We start from the raw sequence: 16,093 nt of genomic DNA, 5'->3' as shown, positions 1-16,093 counted from the left end.
AGTGAGACCGCACGCGAGAGAGAGGAGTGAGCGATGAGAAGAAATTCTTATTTTTATTTCTGTTCTAAAAATAGAAATGTAAAAAGATTATATTTTTTTTATTTATGTTTCCAAACCAATTTTTGGACTAGAAAAATTGTCCTAGGAATAGAAAGATAAAATTGTTTTACTAAACGAATTCTTGTTCTGAGTTTGTTCTTAGGAACAAAATAAAATGATTGTTATTCGCGTTCTTAATGGCAGTAGCATAAAATGCTCTTGAATTTTGTCATTTTTCAATTTTCAAAATGTCTAAAAAACTTTTTTTTTTCCTTCTTTAGAAAACTTCTAAGAGCAATTGTTAACAGCCTCCTTATGAAAATACTATAGGATCTCCCACATTTACTTTACACTTAGGTTCCTTTTGTTTCATTACAAATAAATTATTGAAAAAATAATTTGTTAAAATAATCCCTTATATATATATCTATATGTTGAAATGATTCATTAATATAAAATATTTTATTAGCGAAAGTAATAACTTATTTATAAATATTTCCAATTCATTCATTTTTCGTGAACATCACAAGCAATCATAATTTAGAAAATATTTTTTAGATTATTTATTTTAATAAAAAAAAGCATAATAAAGTTAATTTAATTTCTAGTCAAAGCTGTGTAATCAACTATAGTACTCAACGAGAAAAAAAAATATTTTTTTTAACATTAAAATCAGAACCTAAGTAGTACCAACACTAGCACGCAACACGACATGAGACGTTGATACGTCATTTCTCAAAAAATTAAAAATTTCGACACATTGAAATACATTATATATTAAATATATATATTCATGTACACATAAATATTAGTAGTGAATTTCTTTTTTTTTTTCTACTAAGGATTCACGATTATATATTTTTAGAGCTGGCTGGATATATTAAGTTTAGGGTGGTTGGGTATGCAACTTAAGTATATATACTTTTGATAAATTTACATTTTGATCACTAATTCATTGATCATGTGTCAAATATTTAACACCTATCGATCACGTGCCAAAGAAAGAACCGAAGGCTGCGTTTAGTCGTCGGGATTTCTGGTCGGGATAGGATTGGATATGATAGGATAAGAAATCTAGGGATTTGGCTATATCCTATCCATCATTTGGTGAACTACGATTTTAAAGTCGGATATTCTCATATCCTATCATATCTTGCATTTGGTAGAAACTGTATATCAATATAAAGGACATATATGCCCTACGTGATGCTCATGAAATATTCCGATCTTATTATTATAAAAATAATGTTCTCATACACACAAAAAAAAAAACTTGAAAATATACACATTTTATTATATTTTCAAACCTCTTTGCAAAAAATAAAAAAATAAAATGAAAATAGAAACAAATGAGACAAGAAAGTTAGCTTTTATATGACGGATAAGGAAATCCTATCCGACCTTATCCTACCCCCTCCCCTAGGATTTTTTTATCCGGGTTATATCTCCCTATATCCGACATTTTACTATCCGGGACATCTACCAAACACGGGATAGGATAAAACATATCCTATTCCGAGTTTTATACGGACAATCAAACACAGCCGAAGAGTATATGTGCCTTTTAAACGACAACCCCTTTCCAAAGTGCAAACAACGCGCGAGTCACATTAATGGTTCTCTCAAGAAGAGGGTAAGCGGTACCAATACCGACAAGCGATATACAACATGACATGACACAACATAATATGCCGACACATCATTTCTCAAAATAGAGAATTTTGACAAGTTGGGACACCTATTTTTATGTATACGTAATAAACTTTCATGTATATATGAAAATATCAACGGCAAATTTCTTCTTTTTCTATTAAGGAGTCACGATTAAATTTTTTTTTATTGGCTAGGTATATTAATTTTGAAGTGATTGGATATATGACTTACATATATATATTTATATTTTGATTGCTAATTTATTAAAAATACTTAAAATTGATTAAATGTGTGTCAAAATGACATATTAGAATATTGAATTCACGTATTGCTAGCGTATCTAAAGCGCTAACTACTTATCGATCACATATCGAATAATATAATATCAGAGTGTCGAACTGTTATAAAGTATTAGACACGACACGATACGACACGACACGATACAGAATCAATCAAAGAGCATGGGTGCTTTCGAGAGGAGAAGAGGGTGCAAAAAAAAACAAAAGTCTCATCGGCTAAAGAAAAAAAAAAAAAATCCTTAACGCTGGCCAGTCTCATCGGCTACCCTTTTGCCAAGAAGTAACAGAAAGCGAGAATTTGTGCCAAAAAAAAAAAAGCAGAAAGCGAGAAGAGACAAGCTCGAAAACAGGAGGCAATGGAAGGAGGGAACACAACCCTCTACCTGCGACTCCACAAGCTCTCGGTCGCCGCAGCCTCCGAAGAAGCAATCGACGCCGTGCTCACCACTCTCTGGCGAACCAGAAGGACCGGCCTCGCCCCTCCGGACAAATCCCACATCCAGTCCCTTCTCGGCCTCCCTTCTGCTTCCCAAGTTGACCCTGTGAGTAATGACCCTAGTTCGGTGTGCGCTTCCGAAGCAAGAAATCCGGGAAAAGTCCCCAACTTTGATTTCTTTTTTGAAGTCTCAACGTGGGGTTTTTCGCAGGTTTCGGCGTGCCTGCGTTCTCTCATCAGGAAATGCGTGAACGACGACTTCGTCGAGAGCGATCTCTCGAAGCTGTTCCCGCCTGACTTACCGGTTAGCCTGCAGGGCCTTCTCGTGTCGGTGTTGCTGAAGCATAAGAATCAGTGGAGGGAGGACATTCTTAGAGAACAGGTGACGGAAAAAACTGATTTTGGCTCTGGGATTTAGCTTTATAACGACAGGTTTAGATAGTGCAGGTGTCAAAGATGTTTGCTTTTTTGAGTTCTTGGAAAAGCGGGTTTTTAAGCTGGTGTTCTTTTTGCAGCTTCTCAGATAGCTATGTTTGAGTGATGAGAACTCGAGAAATTCTTTAAACTTAGGCAAATGGTACTTATGTGATAGTTGGCTAATATCGTCCTTGCTGCATTGAAACTTTAAATTTCATCCCACTAGGACTTTCGTGTGAAATTTGCAGAATAGAATTGAGAACGTTTGTGCCGATGTCTGTTTTGTGTGTTAGTGGTCCACTGCCATTAAGGATTTGAGATTTGAATAAAATCACATGAGGTTTGTTTTTGCAGTGTAATAATTTTTTTGTCATGGATTATGTTGTTCGCAAGAACCTGCACTTCCTGCGTCATGATTTTGGTTGCTTACTTTGTGATTCTCCAGCTTATCAGCTCATGATTTGAACTTGTATGCGTTTTTCTTGTCCAGCACTCAATACCGCGAAGCAGCATTTCCTATCAGGTCAAGACAAGCATGCCACCTACTTTCACAACTTTCCCATCTTCAGAAACTTCAGCATTTTCTCAGCCTCACCAAGCTGATCCATGTTTCGACTTCAACTGCAGAGGCGGTGGCGGCAATGCAACGATTACTGCTGACTCTAATGTGTCACAACCAGCACCCATGTCTCTCCAACATGACGTCGGTGCTCCTGAAAATATGGTAAAAGGGACATATGCTTGTTGCAAAACATTCAAAACGTTTTTGCAAGTGCATCTCCAGTTAAATTTCATCGTCAGCGCTGCAGTGGCAGCCACACGTCTCCATCTCATGCAGTTGTCTGTTGCTTGATTGCATGGTAGATGCCTAAAAATTTTACCCGAATCAACAAGAGAATTTTTATAGGGCGGTAAAATCCAATGCAGAGATGTCTAACTACAAATAATATTAAGCACCTCTTCCTCTAGCAGTAGGATTGCTTTTGGGAGAAGTCTGCTTTCAAGCAGCTGCAAAGGATGGGCAAAGCTGCAGTGCAATCCGAAACGAATTTTTATAGGACGGTAAAATCCAATGCAGAGATGTCTAACTACAAATAATATTAAGCACCTCTTCCTCTAGCAGTAGGATTGCTTTTGGGAGAAGTCTGCTTTCAAGCAGCTGCAAAGGATGGGCAAAGCTGCAGTGCAATCCAAAACGAATTTTCCTTCGCCCTTTATAATTTCTTCTGATGAGTTAAACGTGTTCCAAGGATCAAATTTTGACCTAAACTACCAATTGGAAAATGAAATTGATGCAAGTTGCATGTTCCTCTGTTGCTTCTATAAATCTCTACTAGCATAAGGTGCAGAAGCTAACTCACAATAATTAAAGAACCTCTCTCTCTCTTCCTCTCTCACGAGGCATGACACTTCGAGCCTCGAATTGTTGTCTTGTAGATAAATGAATTGATACTGTTTCCAATTCATATAGGCAACTGTTCCTCGGTTTGTTGAAATGAATTGGACGATTGAGAAGCAAAAAGCGTCAGCCAATAAGGTGGCTGCAGTCGCCCTGAAGGTATGACAATGAAATGAGTGACTCTATCTTGATTATATCAATGGTCCCCTCAGCATTATGAGAGGCCAGCACGCTTCATGATCCTCACAACTGAATTTCTCCTGGGGAAAGCCTGAAAGAGAACATTGTCCCTTTTCACGTATATGCATTTTCTTCTTAGTTATCTTGCCAGATTGTTGGAGCTTTCTTTGGAAAGTTTTAGTAACATCAAAAGATCATGCAAGTGAAGTCCTGCTATTGGATGCTATGAAAGCAAGAATTCTCCTTTAGGAATCAGGTAGTGGGGGTTTAGGGAAAGGTTGAATCACAAAAAACCTGTTAGACACCAACTGCAAATTTGTTTCTGTGAAAGATCCTGGGAATCAATAAAATGTATTGTTTCCCTATTTTCTCCCCAGCTGCAAGCTCTACGAGGCCATGTTGTGGTGCAGTCATTTGCTTCTCAACCTCAGTGACTTAACCTTGTTATCATGCTGCATTTGACTTTGCTTGATTGCTCTTATTTGCAGTTGCAAGACCACTCCAAGTCTCCTTTTAGAGAAAAGGAAGTGAAGTTTCAGCTTACGAGAGAAACACTTGAAGCGATGTTGAGATCAATGGCTTACATCAAGGAACAACTCTCTAGCATGGTAGGCACATTAATCTTTGGTCTCCATGCCCCTTTGACCATGTATGGCAAGATCCAGTTTCCACATGAGAAAACAAATTGCGAAAAGATATATGTAGTTAAATGTATGGGATTGGAGCATTCAAATATGTAGTTTTGGCTCTCTTTGCAAAGTAGGGTATTAGTAACAAAGATAGACCGCTGCCTGTCTATTCACTCGAAATGAAGAACTAGTCTTTTTCCCTTTGGGTAGGGTTCTGGGGGTATAGATCTAATATCCAATTTGGCATGCTTGATAAAATACCTTTAAATATGTTGCAGCCCATGTTAAAATAAAGAGAGCTTTGAGAACAACAATCTAGCATTCCTTTTAGATACAGGTGAAAACTTTTATTTGCCTTTATCAGGACTGATGGTTCCTGGGAGGCTTCTCATGTCTGCATTTTTCTGAACTACCGAGTTCATACTTAGTGAGGTTCATAAGGACACGTGATTTAAGGTTGAATTAGATTCTGGCACGGAAGAATGAAGGTTTTCAATGCTAGAAGAAAAGTTCCACAAAGACATTATTTCTTCAATGTCGGTTGGAAGCTTCATCTGTGGTTAATACTATGTTCGATGTGCATAATGAATCCTTCCTCCTCTACTGCAATACTCGAAGTTCCTTTTACATTAATGATGCAGGATGAACCCAATAAGCTCTAAACATACCGAAAGAGAGATTAATAATTGGTCTTATACAGACAAAATCATTTTACTGTGAGCCTCAGTAGGTTAGCTTAGAACAGAATCTAGTTGTATGCTTTTTGCATATTAAATGACAATACATGGGTGCTAAGTTTACTTTGACAACATTTGACAATTCTTTGGCAGGCCGGGAGTTCAGCAGAGCCATTGCAGAAGAAGCAAAAACAGTAAAAGCGTTATGCTCCTCTTCTTAGGGTTCTGTATAGGAATTTTTACGATAGTGTACAACTACTTGGAAGGCAGTAACTTCATCCTTACATGTAATTTTGCTTTGTGTATGATATTCTTGACAAGTCATTCAATTTCTGTTGGATGCTATTTCAATGATTTTCGAACCATTATATCTCTTAGATTTTACTTTGAGAAGATATAGTGACAATTCCAAATTGGCATGAATGAATAAGCGAGGCAGTTTATTTTATGGCCATTATATGTATCTCGACGTTTCCGCTTCCCGCTTCTTTGTATGATGTCGATAGATAAGCGACATCTAATGACGATCCACAAACATGTCTCTTCTTTCCATGCGTGCTGGTAAACAATTCAGCAGTAGATTAACTAGACAACTAGGCTACTGGTAACTTGTTATGTTTATGTCGGTACCTCGCGAAAAAGTTAAATTTTACAAAGGAATCTGAAATAGCCTGATAAATGCATTAGGGCATCTAGATGAAACATTGGTAGGAAGATGCATCTCAGGCTCCCTACATTACAGTTTTCAGCCAGATAAATAACCAAATATCAAATGAGCGGTCAAGCAGAGTCCAATTGCACAATTTTTTCATCTTATTTTGGCTCACGTGCCCGCTAGACAGTATAAAAAGATCACAATCAATCAAATTCTTACTCAGGGAAATGAGGTAAGCAAGCAGTACATGTACAAGCAATCATTTGCAGATTCTACAAAGTAACTAATTTACAAGTGCATAACAAGAAGCTCTCACGGAAAGCCTCAAATTACAGGCAAGAAAAGAAAACGCAGAAAAGCCTCAAACTGCTGACTCTCAACTTTCAAGAAATCAAACAAAAAAACAATTTCTTGAGGTAAGCAACCAATCAATTCAGCGGCGACAGGAAATGCACCTACCACTAAACAATAGCAGGAAGCAAGAAAAATACTAGAGAACAAAAACGAGCATCTTGGGGACCACGACAAAATCAGATGACCACGAGACTTTTCACCTCTTTTTTGCTGAATACTCAACTTTGGTCAGAATCACTCGAGCTAGAACTCGAGGTGGAGCTCGACTTGCGATGATGCTTTTCCTTTTCGCCTCTTGGACTGGCCGGAGCCAAATTAGTAGCATCTGATGGACCATCACAACCATCTTTTGTTTTTTCAAGAGGAACAGCGGGAGGTTCTTGAACACCAGATTGGGTCTTGCTGGACTCGGTTGTCTCTGTAGAAGAAACTCCAGTCACTGGTTCAGCAACTGTTGACTTTTCCTCAGAGTGGATGTCCTCAGGCAGCCCTCTCTGCACACCTCCTGAGTTTTGCTTCACAGTAATATGGTCAACATCAGAAGAACTCTTGTCAAATTCCACGCCTGAATTTAATTTTGATTCGTCAATGCCTTGCTGATCGCCAGTGGAATGGAGATGGACGACTTCCTCAACATCTGTTCCATCATCTAATTGCTTAACTGGCATTGTGCCATCAACAGATCTTTCTTCATGAACTGGGGAGCTTACACTGCTCTGTATTTCATCCAATCCCACAGATTTATCAAGAGAGACTGTTCGAGTTTCTCCAGCACTGAATTCAACAGACTGGGACTCAGTTGTCTTCGTAGAGCTTACTTCAGTATCTTCATAATGCATATCCTTTCCCGTGACTTCCTGATTATCTTCTGAGATTTGATTCATAATGACAAGGATATCATCCAGAGATCTTGCTTCAACAACGTGCAGGCCTGAATTCATTCCTCCTCTGTGCTCTGATGCACCCACCTCTTCCTGGACTCCAATCGAACTAGGCACAATCACTTCCTCAACATTTGCTCCTTCATTTAATTGCCTAAACGCCATTGTACTATCATCAAGGGATCTTACTTCCAGAATAGGTAAGCTTGGGTTGCTCTCAAATTCCTTTGAGCCGGTCAGATCATCAAAAGAAACACTTCTAGTCTCTGAAACACCAGATTCCACATTATCAGATTCAACAACCTTAGCGGAACTTCCTTCATCAGCTTCAGCTTCAGCTGGTTTACTCTTGTGGATGCTCAGCTGCTCTTCCTCTCTTTCTTCTGAGATATGCTCTGTACTAATGTGGGTTTCCTCAAGAGATCTAGCATTATCAATTGGCGAAGCTGAATTATTTTCATCTTCAATATTTGAGTCATTCATACTTTGCTCATTTACGATAGGACAAGGAAGGATTGCTTCAACAAGATCTCCTCCTCCATGCAATTTTCTGAAGGTCATTGTAACATCTTCAATAGATCTACCTTCAACAACTGGTAATTTTAAGCTGATTTCCCCTGGTTCTTGGTCTTCGTACATCGACTCAGTCCCATAAGTTCCTACACTGGCTTCCCCTGGCAAAAGCTTCGAATCATTGTCAGTCTCTTTGACTCTGAAGTCCCCAACATTATCCAGCTCTCTCAAAAACTCTTCATCAATCTCCTTAATATCATCTACCTCTTCATGCATGCTTTCACCTGAAACATGAGATTCAAATGATTCTGCTAATTGTTCAGAATATGTCACGACTTGCCCATGGCTTCCTATTTCAGTATCATGAACACTGACATCTCTTGATTCGGCAGTTCCATTTGGCAATACATATTCAAGGGTCTCATCTGGATTCGAGGTAAAATCCTGAGTCAAGGTAGAGGCATCTGTTAAAGTCTTTTCTTCGACTTCACACATTTTCCCGGCATTTATGCCATTAGGGCTGATTATTTCTACAACAGGCTCTGCCACTGTCGCAGATAGTTCCTACAAAAGGACATGATATGTAATTAGCTTCGTTGATCAACACCTCAACATGGATTCTTCAGATTACAGAGATTGTAAAATTGACCTTAGACATCCACAATAATTGACAAACATCAAACACCTTGTGCAGAGAACCAAAAGAGTTGATGCATTGCATCAGCTCTGGGAAAAGATTAACAGAAAAATGGAATCAAGCCAGAAGAAAAACCATCAACACTTCACAACTGAATAGAACTTTTATCACAAGAAGCCAAATTCAAAATGAAAAAAGTTAAGCAGCAAAAAAAGATCTAGCGTGTACAACGGAGAACAGTTAATTTTTATTGTGACCATGACAGTAAGGGAAAAAGAAGCCTAACATAGATTTGTGGTCAAATGGATCAGAGCCAGTGAAATCATTTAAGGGACAAGAAGGGCTAGGGAATCAAACCTATCAAGGGTGAGCTTAGCACGACATTGGCCCACCTTTGAAGAAGTTGCATTTGGTTTTAAATGTAAAATTAACGGAATGAATTAGATCACTGCTAAATCATATGATTTATGATTTTTAATGCGACAAAAGAAATAAGGACTCCAAGAATGATGGCGTTTCTTACAGGAGTTGGTAATAATGATGCTCATAACATTTCTACTCATTGAAGGTCCAATCCACACCAGACCTTGGTGTTGATTTGCATACTTGTTAAATCAAGAGGTGAGAATTCCTACCTAACTCATTTTTGATAAACATTTCAATTTCAAACATTCTTCCAAGTGAAAGTTGGCCAGATTTTAGCAAAGGAGATTCACTGCACATACTTCTACTCAGCAGATAGAAAACAGCTGAAACCAATTCATAGGATGCTGAGGCAGAGTTGGACAGAGCCCCTTGAGGTCTCTAATTCTCTAAGGTTGGGATGGTGCAGAGACAGAATGGATCAGGAAATAATAGATATCAAGTCTTTTAGATTTACAATTTGACAACAATTGTAATTCATATGGTTATACCGATTTGCTCAGCTTTTAGTACTTTCGGATTTTCATGTACAACTTTAATAAAAAGCAGTTATAGCATGTGTTGGGGTTTGACAGTTTCAAAGTTGGATGAGCAACTGAATAAAATTTGCAAGGTCAAACTTCCTCTGATGGAGGCTTCTTTTGATAGACAACTTGAGGCAGGAATAACTTATTTTACATCTTGCGACACACTTAGCTGGCTATCTTAATCATGTGCCCAAGAAATGCAATTGAAACCCGCTGAACAGCATTTAACGATATTTTGACAAAATTTATATGCATCAGATAGCTTACCTTTTCCCCATTAGGATCGCTAATAGATGGTTGATTGGTTTTATCCGAGCAGGATTGTTGTCTCTCCAATTCTGACAGCTTGCTTTCGCTGGGCACCATATCATATGTAGAACCATGAGAAACTGCCTTTGCCTCCAAATCCTGGGAGAAATCAGCATCTTTCACTGCATTGGATGTTGATGACTGAACTTGATTTTCTACATACTGGGTAATGTCTTCCTTGTCAAATGAATGCTCCTTCATGCTTTCAGGTTCTACTGAAGAAGAATATTCATGGATTACAGAAACAGTCTCATTTGCCAGAGAAGTTGGTTGATCATCCGGCGTGGAAGAACGTAAGTCATCAAAAGTTACTTGCTGGTTAAGAGAAATTTCCATATCCGCGTGCTCAGACAAATGTTGCGCACATGTATTACTGGTCTCTGAACCAGCACTTGAGTTGACTTGAAGCTGTTCATGATGCACAGAGTCATCTTTCAATGGCGAAACTGCTTCGGATGGTCCATCCCCAAATGATAAGTGGATTTCTTCCTGTTCAGAGTCTTGCCTCTCACCCTCACTTTGTTGGATCCAGTTGGGGCTCTCAGCATCAGAGCTCGAGGACACAATGCGACGATGTTCGTTATGAGAATCATGCTCACTTATCCTGTCCTCCCCCATCAATTCACTCCGTGAAGGCAAACTTGGACCAGTTGAGACATGCTCAGACTCAGTTCCAGGGACCAGAGATTCACTCTTGCCACCCAATTCATCATTCATGGGCCGTTCACCTTCAGAGGCATTTTCTTCGGCCTTCTCTGCAACTTTCCTATAGCTCAATTCATCTTCATTCTCAGCATGCACCTGTGAAGCGGCTGCAAACATCTCTACATAGTTGGGTTCCCCTTTCAGCATCTCACCAGGGCCTTCAGACTCTTTGTCAACACAAGCTGACCTTAACGAATCTGGAGTCAAACTCATTTCGGACACATCACCTAGCACGTCAGACGAAATAGACTTGAAAGACAGGAATTTTTCAACTGCTGGCGGGCTAGAATCATAAACAGGCTCCTTATGCGGATTATCATCCTCTGCCTTGGCTATGAAAGTAAAATCCAAGTCTTCGACTGGATGTCCCCGAGCAAGGCTAGGTTCCTCACCAAGATCATCTATTGATGTCACTAATTCTTCTTGTTTCACATCAGCGACTGGTTCATTCACTTCTGAGAAGGACGACGAGCTTGATCCACCACTGTACTCCTCTTCAGCTGCTTCTACTTTCTGTTGCATTTCGTTCACATTTGTATGCAAAGAATCAGTTGGGTCTCCAGATTCAGGCAAGCTCGGTTCAAGTTCGTGCTGACCATCCACATTGCCTAAAGTTATCTCAATCTCCTCACGGACAATGACATTCTCCTCAACATCTTCAATATCACGAGAATCCACATCTTCAGAAGATTGGCTTCCATGTTCTACAAGCAGGGAAGCTTGGTCTAGGTTGGAAATACCATCTGTTTCTTGAGGAGAATCATGCTCACTCACCCTCTTGTCATCTTGATCAGCGTTTGAAGACAAGGATTCTGTATCAGGAACAGAACTCACCTTCGAGTCACTTACACTTACTTCACTTGACTGTCTTTGCATATGGTGGAAACTTGTTCCCTCTGAAACAAACCGTTCAGGCACAAAATAGGGCCTCCACTTGGATTCTTGCTTCTCTTGCTTCGGAACTCCTAAATTCGAGGGTCCCAAACTGAAACTCTCGTGCCTACGGAAGAAAGTATCCCTCTGATGAAAAGCCGTGAACTCTTGCTGGAAGCTATCTCCCTTAAGATCGGGTTTCTCTTCATTGGGGTCATAGGGAATATCAAAGGGATTTCTTCTTGGCAACAAAATTGAAGGTGCAGACCCGGGAATAGGTGGCAAACCCACATTATAAGAAGAATCATCAGGACCATCAAAAGGGTTTCTTCTCGTAGTTGCGATCGAAGGCACATTAAAGGGAAGATCATCACTATCGAAGTCTATCAGATTTTTCTCTGTCAGTGTTCTTAGGTTCCTTGCTCTCCTCCTGGCAATCAGATTCTCCAACCGTTGGTTCCTTTCCAGCTCTGAAGTACCCAGATCCATGAGATTCTTCTGGTCAGTCTCTGTCCAAGTAATCACAGACTTACTTTCATCCTCATTGCCTCTCTGAGATTCTTCTTCTTCTTCCTCCTCCTCCTCCTCCTCCTCTCCTTCCTCATTCTTGTTATCCTCGTCAGACTCCAAAATCCCATTTTCACTCTTGCTGGAATGCTGTGAGGCAACATCAGAGTCATCAAGGGGCAGGTGAGCTGGTTGTGGAGCATCAACATCTAAAAGCGGGTGAAGTTCATCAAGCATTGGCATGATGTCGGCCATTGAAGCATCAGGCGACGAGCTCTCCGAATGATCAGAACCAGAACCCACAGACATGTCATCGTCATCCTCCTCCTCATCAAGTTCTTTCCCTTTGGACCCCAGTGGACTTTCCAAATGAGCATCAGTTGAATCTCTCACCATTCCACCATTTTCCCTTTCAAGATTGTGATACTCTTCCTCCTGAATTAACGTATACCGATGTCCTCCATCTTCATGACCGTCAACATCAGACTTCTCGTCATGAACACTAGCATCATTCTCCTGTTCCAGATCACGAAATCCTTTGGCCGCTTCCTCATATACCTGCTTTTCACCTTGGTTTTCCTGGGGACTATCATCAATCAACCGAGTAGTTTCAAGCAAGACATCATCTTCCTCAACCATACTGGTTTTACCATCTGCACTACCCACTTCTTGGACAGCTCTATCCGCAACTTCTCTCTCCCTTCCCATAAATCTCTCGACAACAGAGTCCTCACTGCGGTTGATGATAGTGGCGTTTTGCACTACACCAGCTTTAAGAGAAGCAACATCGTGCGTAATTCTCTCTTCCTTTTCGATCTCGGGTATATTTGGCTGCCCGAAGCTCAAAAGCGTGCCGAGCAGAACAGCAGTGCAGACCAAAACAGGGGATGCAGACACCAAAAGCGAAAACAGACACGGAAATGATCTGTACATAAAAAACAAGAAGCACAACATCCCCACAAGGAACGGATGATTGAAAACTGATCTGTAACATGTCTTCACCGACGTGATCACAAATCTCCTTATTTTAACTCCTGTTCCCATTATATCAGAGATCAAATTCTCTCTCCACCTCAGCGTCTTTTCTATCTATGGTTTTATCTGCTGATGGCAATCTGTATCGAGGAAACGAAACAAACCATGAACAACCAAATTCGCATTAGATCTATGTAAAGTCTTGATCAGAAGAGCAGGAGAAGGAAAAAAGAAAATGGAGGTGAACAAATCAGAGCATGAACTCACCACCCACTATCAAAAGATAAGTTGATCAACACCCAATTGAGAACTATGAATGCCAAGTGGTTACAAAGCTAAAGTTGGGATTTTTCAGGAAAGAACAGATGGGGAAGCGAATGAAGAAGAACATCAGAGAGAGGAGAAACTCACCCAGTGAAGAGATCAGACACCCAAAAAGCATGAGCTAGCAACCCAAGATTGCCTGAATCAAAAAAGGCAATGTGATCCTGTTGTCCACTTCTCTTTTCCCTTTCCCTTTCCCGTCTTTTTGCCTCAGCAACAGCTATGAGGAGCTGTTTCGTATCTAAAAGGAAATGAGGCGGCACAAAAAGAAGAGAAAGAGAGAGAGAGAGAGAGATTGAATGAGAAAGGGAGGAAAAAGTTGCAGTATTTTCCCCCAATTTCCCAATTCAATTTTTCTAATCCAGCGGATCAGAAGACCAATTCTTGTATTTCTTGTGTGCAACATGCATTACGTCATTACAGAACAATCGCCCACCCTGAACTAAAGTTAGTGATTCTATATATAACTCGTCATTGATTAAAGTTGGACCAACACCCAGTCTTGACAGGGAAAGCTGAGGCATTAGGAATTAGAGGAGCTTTCTTTATAAAATAAAATAAAAAACATCTGAGAAATCGAGAAGAAAAAGGAAAACAGCATGTTGGCGGGGAGGCTTTTGGTTTTTTATAATCAAAGCGCAAGAGCTCCGTTATTTTAAAATCCATGTCTGGGGGGTTTTTAGTATTGATTCCACTGCCTTAGGGGCGTGGAATGATCATTGCTGCCTCGGGCAAAGGACATTCATTCCCGCAACCTTGCTTTGGTCTGAAGTTGGCAGCTGAGGCCTACGACCTGTGTTTTGCGAGGCTGTGTCCCACATGTTACATTGTTAAAAAAGACGGGACTTGTGTATTAAATCTTTGATTGACCCAATTGAGTTTGAAAAGTAATTTCACACAAGATCCGATGTGGTTGAGGATTAAGATTTGTCGCTTTTTTATTTGGCCCATAAAAACATCCTGCCCGTGCAAAGTCTTCCGAGGCGGGCTCGCTGTGGTCGCCCCGGTTACGTCAAAGTCGGTCCGATTAATTTGAAATCAGAAGCTCACCAATGTTTTCAATGGCTTTTAAAAACAAGAATTCAAGGTGGGTGCTTTGACATTTCTACACGAAACTCTAGAGAGAAGAAACATGGGAGTGAGATTCCCAAGGGAAAAAGAAGAGGTACGTGCCGTCCACATTGGTCTCAACCTGACATGTGCAGAGTGGTGTTTTATTGCTCTACCACTAAACCCGCGTCCATATTAACTGAGAAATCAGGAGGAACGTCCACCTGCGACTCAATCCGGTCCACGCACGAACCTCTGCTTTCGGCTTGAGGATTGAAAAATCCTTAAAAAGTAGAAGAAGAAACTCACAAATACTTTTTCCCAAAGAGAAAAAGTCGGGGCAGATGCGCAAGATGGCTAACAGCGTCACCTCCACCTCCACCCTCATCAGACAAAAGTAGATTTGAAAACACAGAAAGGAAAAAAAAAACTAATCAGGGACAGTGACTTTATTCTGCATTATGCAGAATATGTATTTACTCTTCATACTGGAACTCATGTCTAATGGGTGTTTGTCCCTCGATTCAAAAACTGCTTCTTCTCTCCTCTGCTGTCTCAGGTACATGGATTTGTCAACGTGTTTTCTGGTAGATGCGCAAAACCGACGGCGTTAGTCTCTGAAACTATACGGCTTCTGTCAGAATTGGCTCATCACGACATTAAGTTATAATCTTTTTGGGAGTTTGCAGTTTAGATCTTCTCATGAGGCGATGTCATGAGTTCAAAACTGAGCAAATGAAAAAGCCAGCACGCCTCCCTCACTTCTACCTCTCTGGACTGTTCTGCTTCACCAAGTGCCATAGGCTCATAGCTACACCAGCAAGCTGCTTACCTTGATGGCTATATATACGTCAACCTCCATATCAAGGCACATTCATCTGCAGATGGAAGCCAGAGAGCTGCAATATGAAACCATCATTGCAATCCAGAGTTTGGTAACTTATCAACAGCAGATAACCATAGAAATTTCATTGTCTTCCTTCATCATTCAACATGGTTCATCATAGTTGGAGCCTTCTTGGTTCTCTTATCATTCCAAATGAAATTTCAAGCTTCTCTCCATATCGAGGAACTTATCTTCTATTTTCTGGCTCCGAGAGACATCACATCAGCAACAGAGAAATATCAATTTCTTGCAAGTTTGGGCTCAAAAAGTGGCTTTACCATCTGATATCCACAATTAAAAGAATTTGGTAAAGTTTGACACAATAAAATGAATTTATCTCAAAGCGCACTTTAATCCAGTGCTCCTCTTTTCTTTTTATACAACAAAAAAAAAAAGAAAGAAAAAACCGACCTCAAAATTCTTTTCTCGATAAGCCAAAAAAACCCTCCTTTTCTCGTTGAAGTAAGCAGCTGTGCTAAACAAAGGTATCTAATGAGGCAAGGAGAGAAAAAGCTAAAATTCTGGATGATTTAGGTGCACTATCACAGAATAGCATTTCCCCTTTCTTCCACCTAACGAGGCAGGAAGAGAAAAGGATAACATTGTACATTATTTAGGTGCACTTTTACTGAGTAGCATTTCCTCTTTCTTCTTCCTTGCACTTCCCTCACTTTTTTTTTATTTGAAAGAATCTAATGTTCCTCTCCCTTAAACATTTTAAATTAAAGATAACCATCAGATAATT

The 16,093-nt window shown here is 40.0% G+C and overlaps 2 protein-coding genes across 6 annotated transcripts; one reads left to right on the top strand and one right to left on the bottom strand.

Annotated features, from left to right (window-relative positions):
• The first annotated feature begins 2,229 nt into the window (after window positions 1-2,229).
• LOC115732409 lies at window positions 2,230-6,186 on the top strand. Of its 3 annotated transcripts, none has more exons than XM_030663053.2 (7): window positions 2,230-2,275; window positions 2,310-2,533; window positions 2,639-2,809; window positions 3,335-3,568; window positions 4,316-4,402; window positions 4,912-5,031; window positions 5,883-6,186. In XM_030663053.2, the coding sequence occupies exons 2-7, from the start codon at window positions 2,348-2,350 to the stop codon at window positions 5,925-5,927; spliced, it is 843 nt and encodes a 280-aa protein (XP_030518913.1). In that variant the 5' UTR covers window positions 2,230-2,275; window positions 2,310-2,347; the 3' UTR covers window positions 5,928-6,186. The 3 variants fall into 3 exon arrangements, with proteins under 3 accessions (XP_030518913.1, XP_048127852.1, XP_030518905.1); XM_048271895.1 differs by having other exon boundaries at window positions 2,235-2,281; window positions 2,318-2,533; XM_030663045.2 differs by having other exon boundaries at window positions 2,236-2,281; window positions 2,324-2,533.
• Window positions 6,187-6,579: 393 nt separating this feature from the next.
• LOC115732369 lies at window positions 6,580-13,935 on the bottom strand. 3 transcript variants are annotated; one of them, XM_030663014.2, is made up of 3 exons: window positions 13,356-13,935; window positions 9,987-13,228; window positions 6,580-8,696 (listed from the first exon to the last, which is right to left on the bottom strand). In XM_030663014.2, exons 2-3 carry the CDS (start codon window positions 13,155-13,157, stop codon window positions 6,957-6,959), a joined length of 4,911 nt encoding a protein of 1,636 aa, XP_030518874.1. In that variant the 5' UTR covers window positions 13,158-13,228; window positions 13,356-13,935; the 3' UTR covers window positions 6,580-6,956. The 3 variants fall into 3 exon arrangements, with proteins under 3 accessions (XP_030518874.1, XP_030518867.1, XP_048127851.1); XM_030663007.2 differs by having other exon boundaries at window positions 13,500-13,935; XM_048271894.1 differs by having other exon boundaries at window positions 9,987-13,038; window positions 13,500-13,934.
• Window positions 13,936-16,093: the final 2,158 nt, after the last annotated feature.

The sequence above is a fragment of the Rhodamnia argentea genome, chromosome 10, assembly GCF_020921035.1.
Source record: "Rhodamnia argentea isolate NSW1041297 chromosome 10, ASM2092103v1, whole genome shotgun sequence".
Taxonomy (NCBI): domain Eukaryota; kingdom Viridiplantae; phylum Streptophyta; class Magnoliopsida; order Myrtales; family Myrtaceae; genus Rhodamnia; species Rhodamnia argentea.
Note: the sequence above shows the minus strand (reverse complement) of the source record. Positions and strands in the feature narration are given on the sequence as shown.

Coding starts and splice junctions, on each gene's coding strand:
- LOC115732409 (XM_030663053.2), top strand. CDS start 2,348: ATGGAAGGAGGGAACACAACCCTCTACCTGCGACTCCACAAGCTCTCG. Junction 2,534..2,638: donor CTGCTTCCCAAGTTGACCCT/GTGAGTAATGAC, acceptor GGTTTTTCGCAG/GTTTCGGCGTGCCTGCGTTC. Junction 3,569..4,315: donor TCGGTGCTCCTGAAAATATG/GTAAAAGGGACA, acceptor CAATTCATATAG/GCAACTGTTCCTCGGTTTGT.
- LOC115732369 (XM_030663014.2), bottom strand. CDS start 13,157: ATGGGAACAGGAGTTAAAATAAGGAGATTTGTGATCACGTCGGTGAAG. Junction 8,697..9,986: donor GCGATCCTAATGGGGAAAAG/GTAAGCTATCTG, acceptor GTCCTTTTGTAG/GAACTATCTGCGACAGTGGC.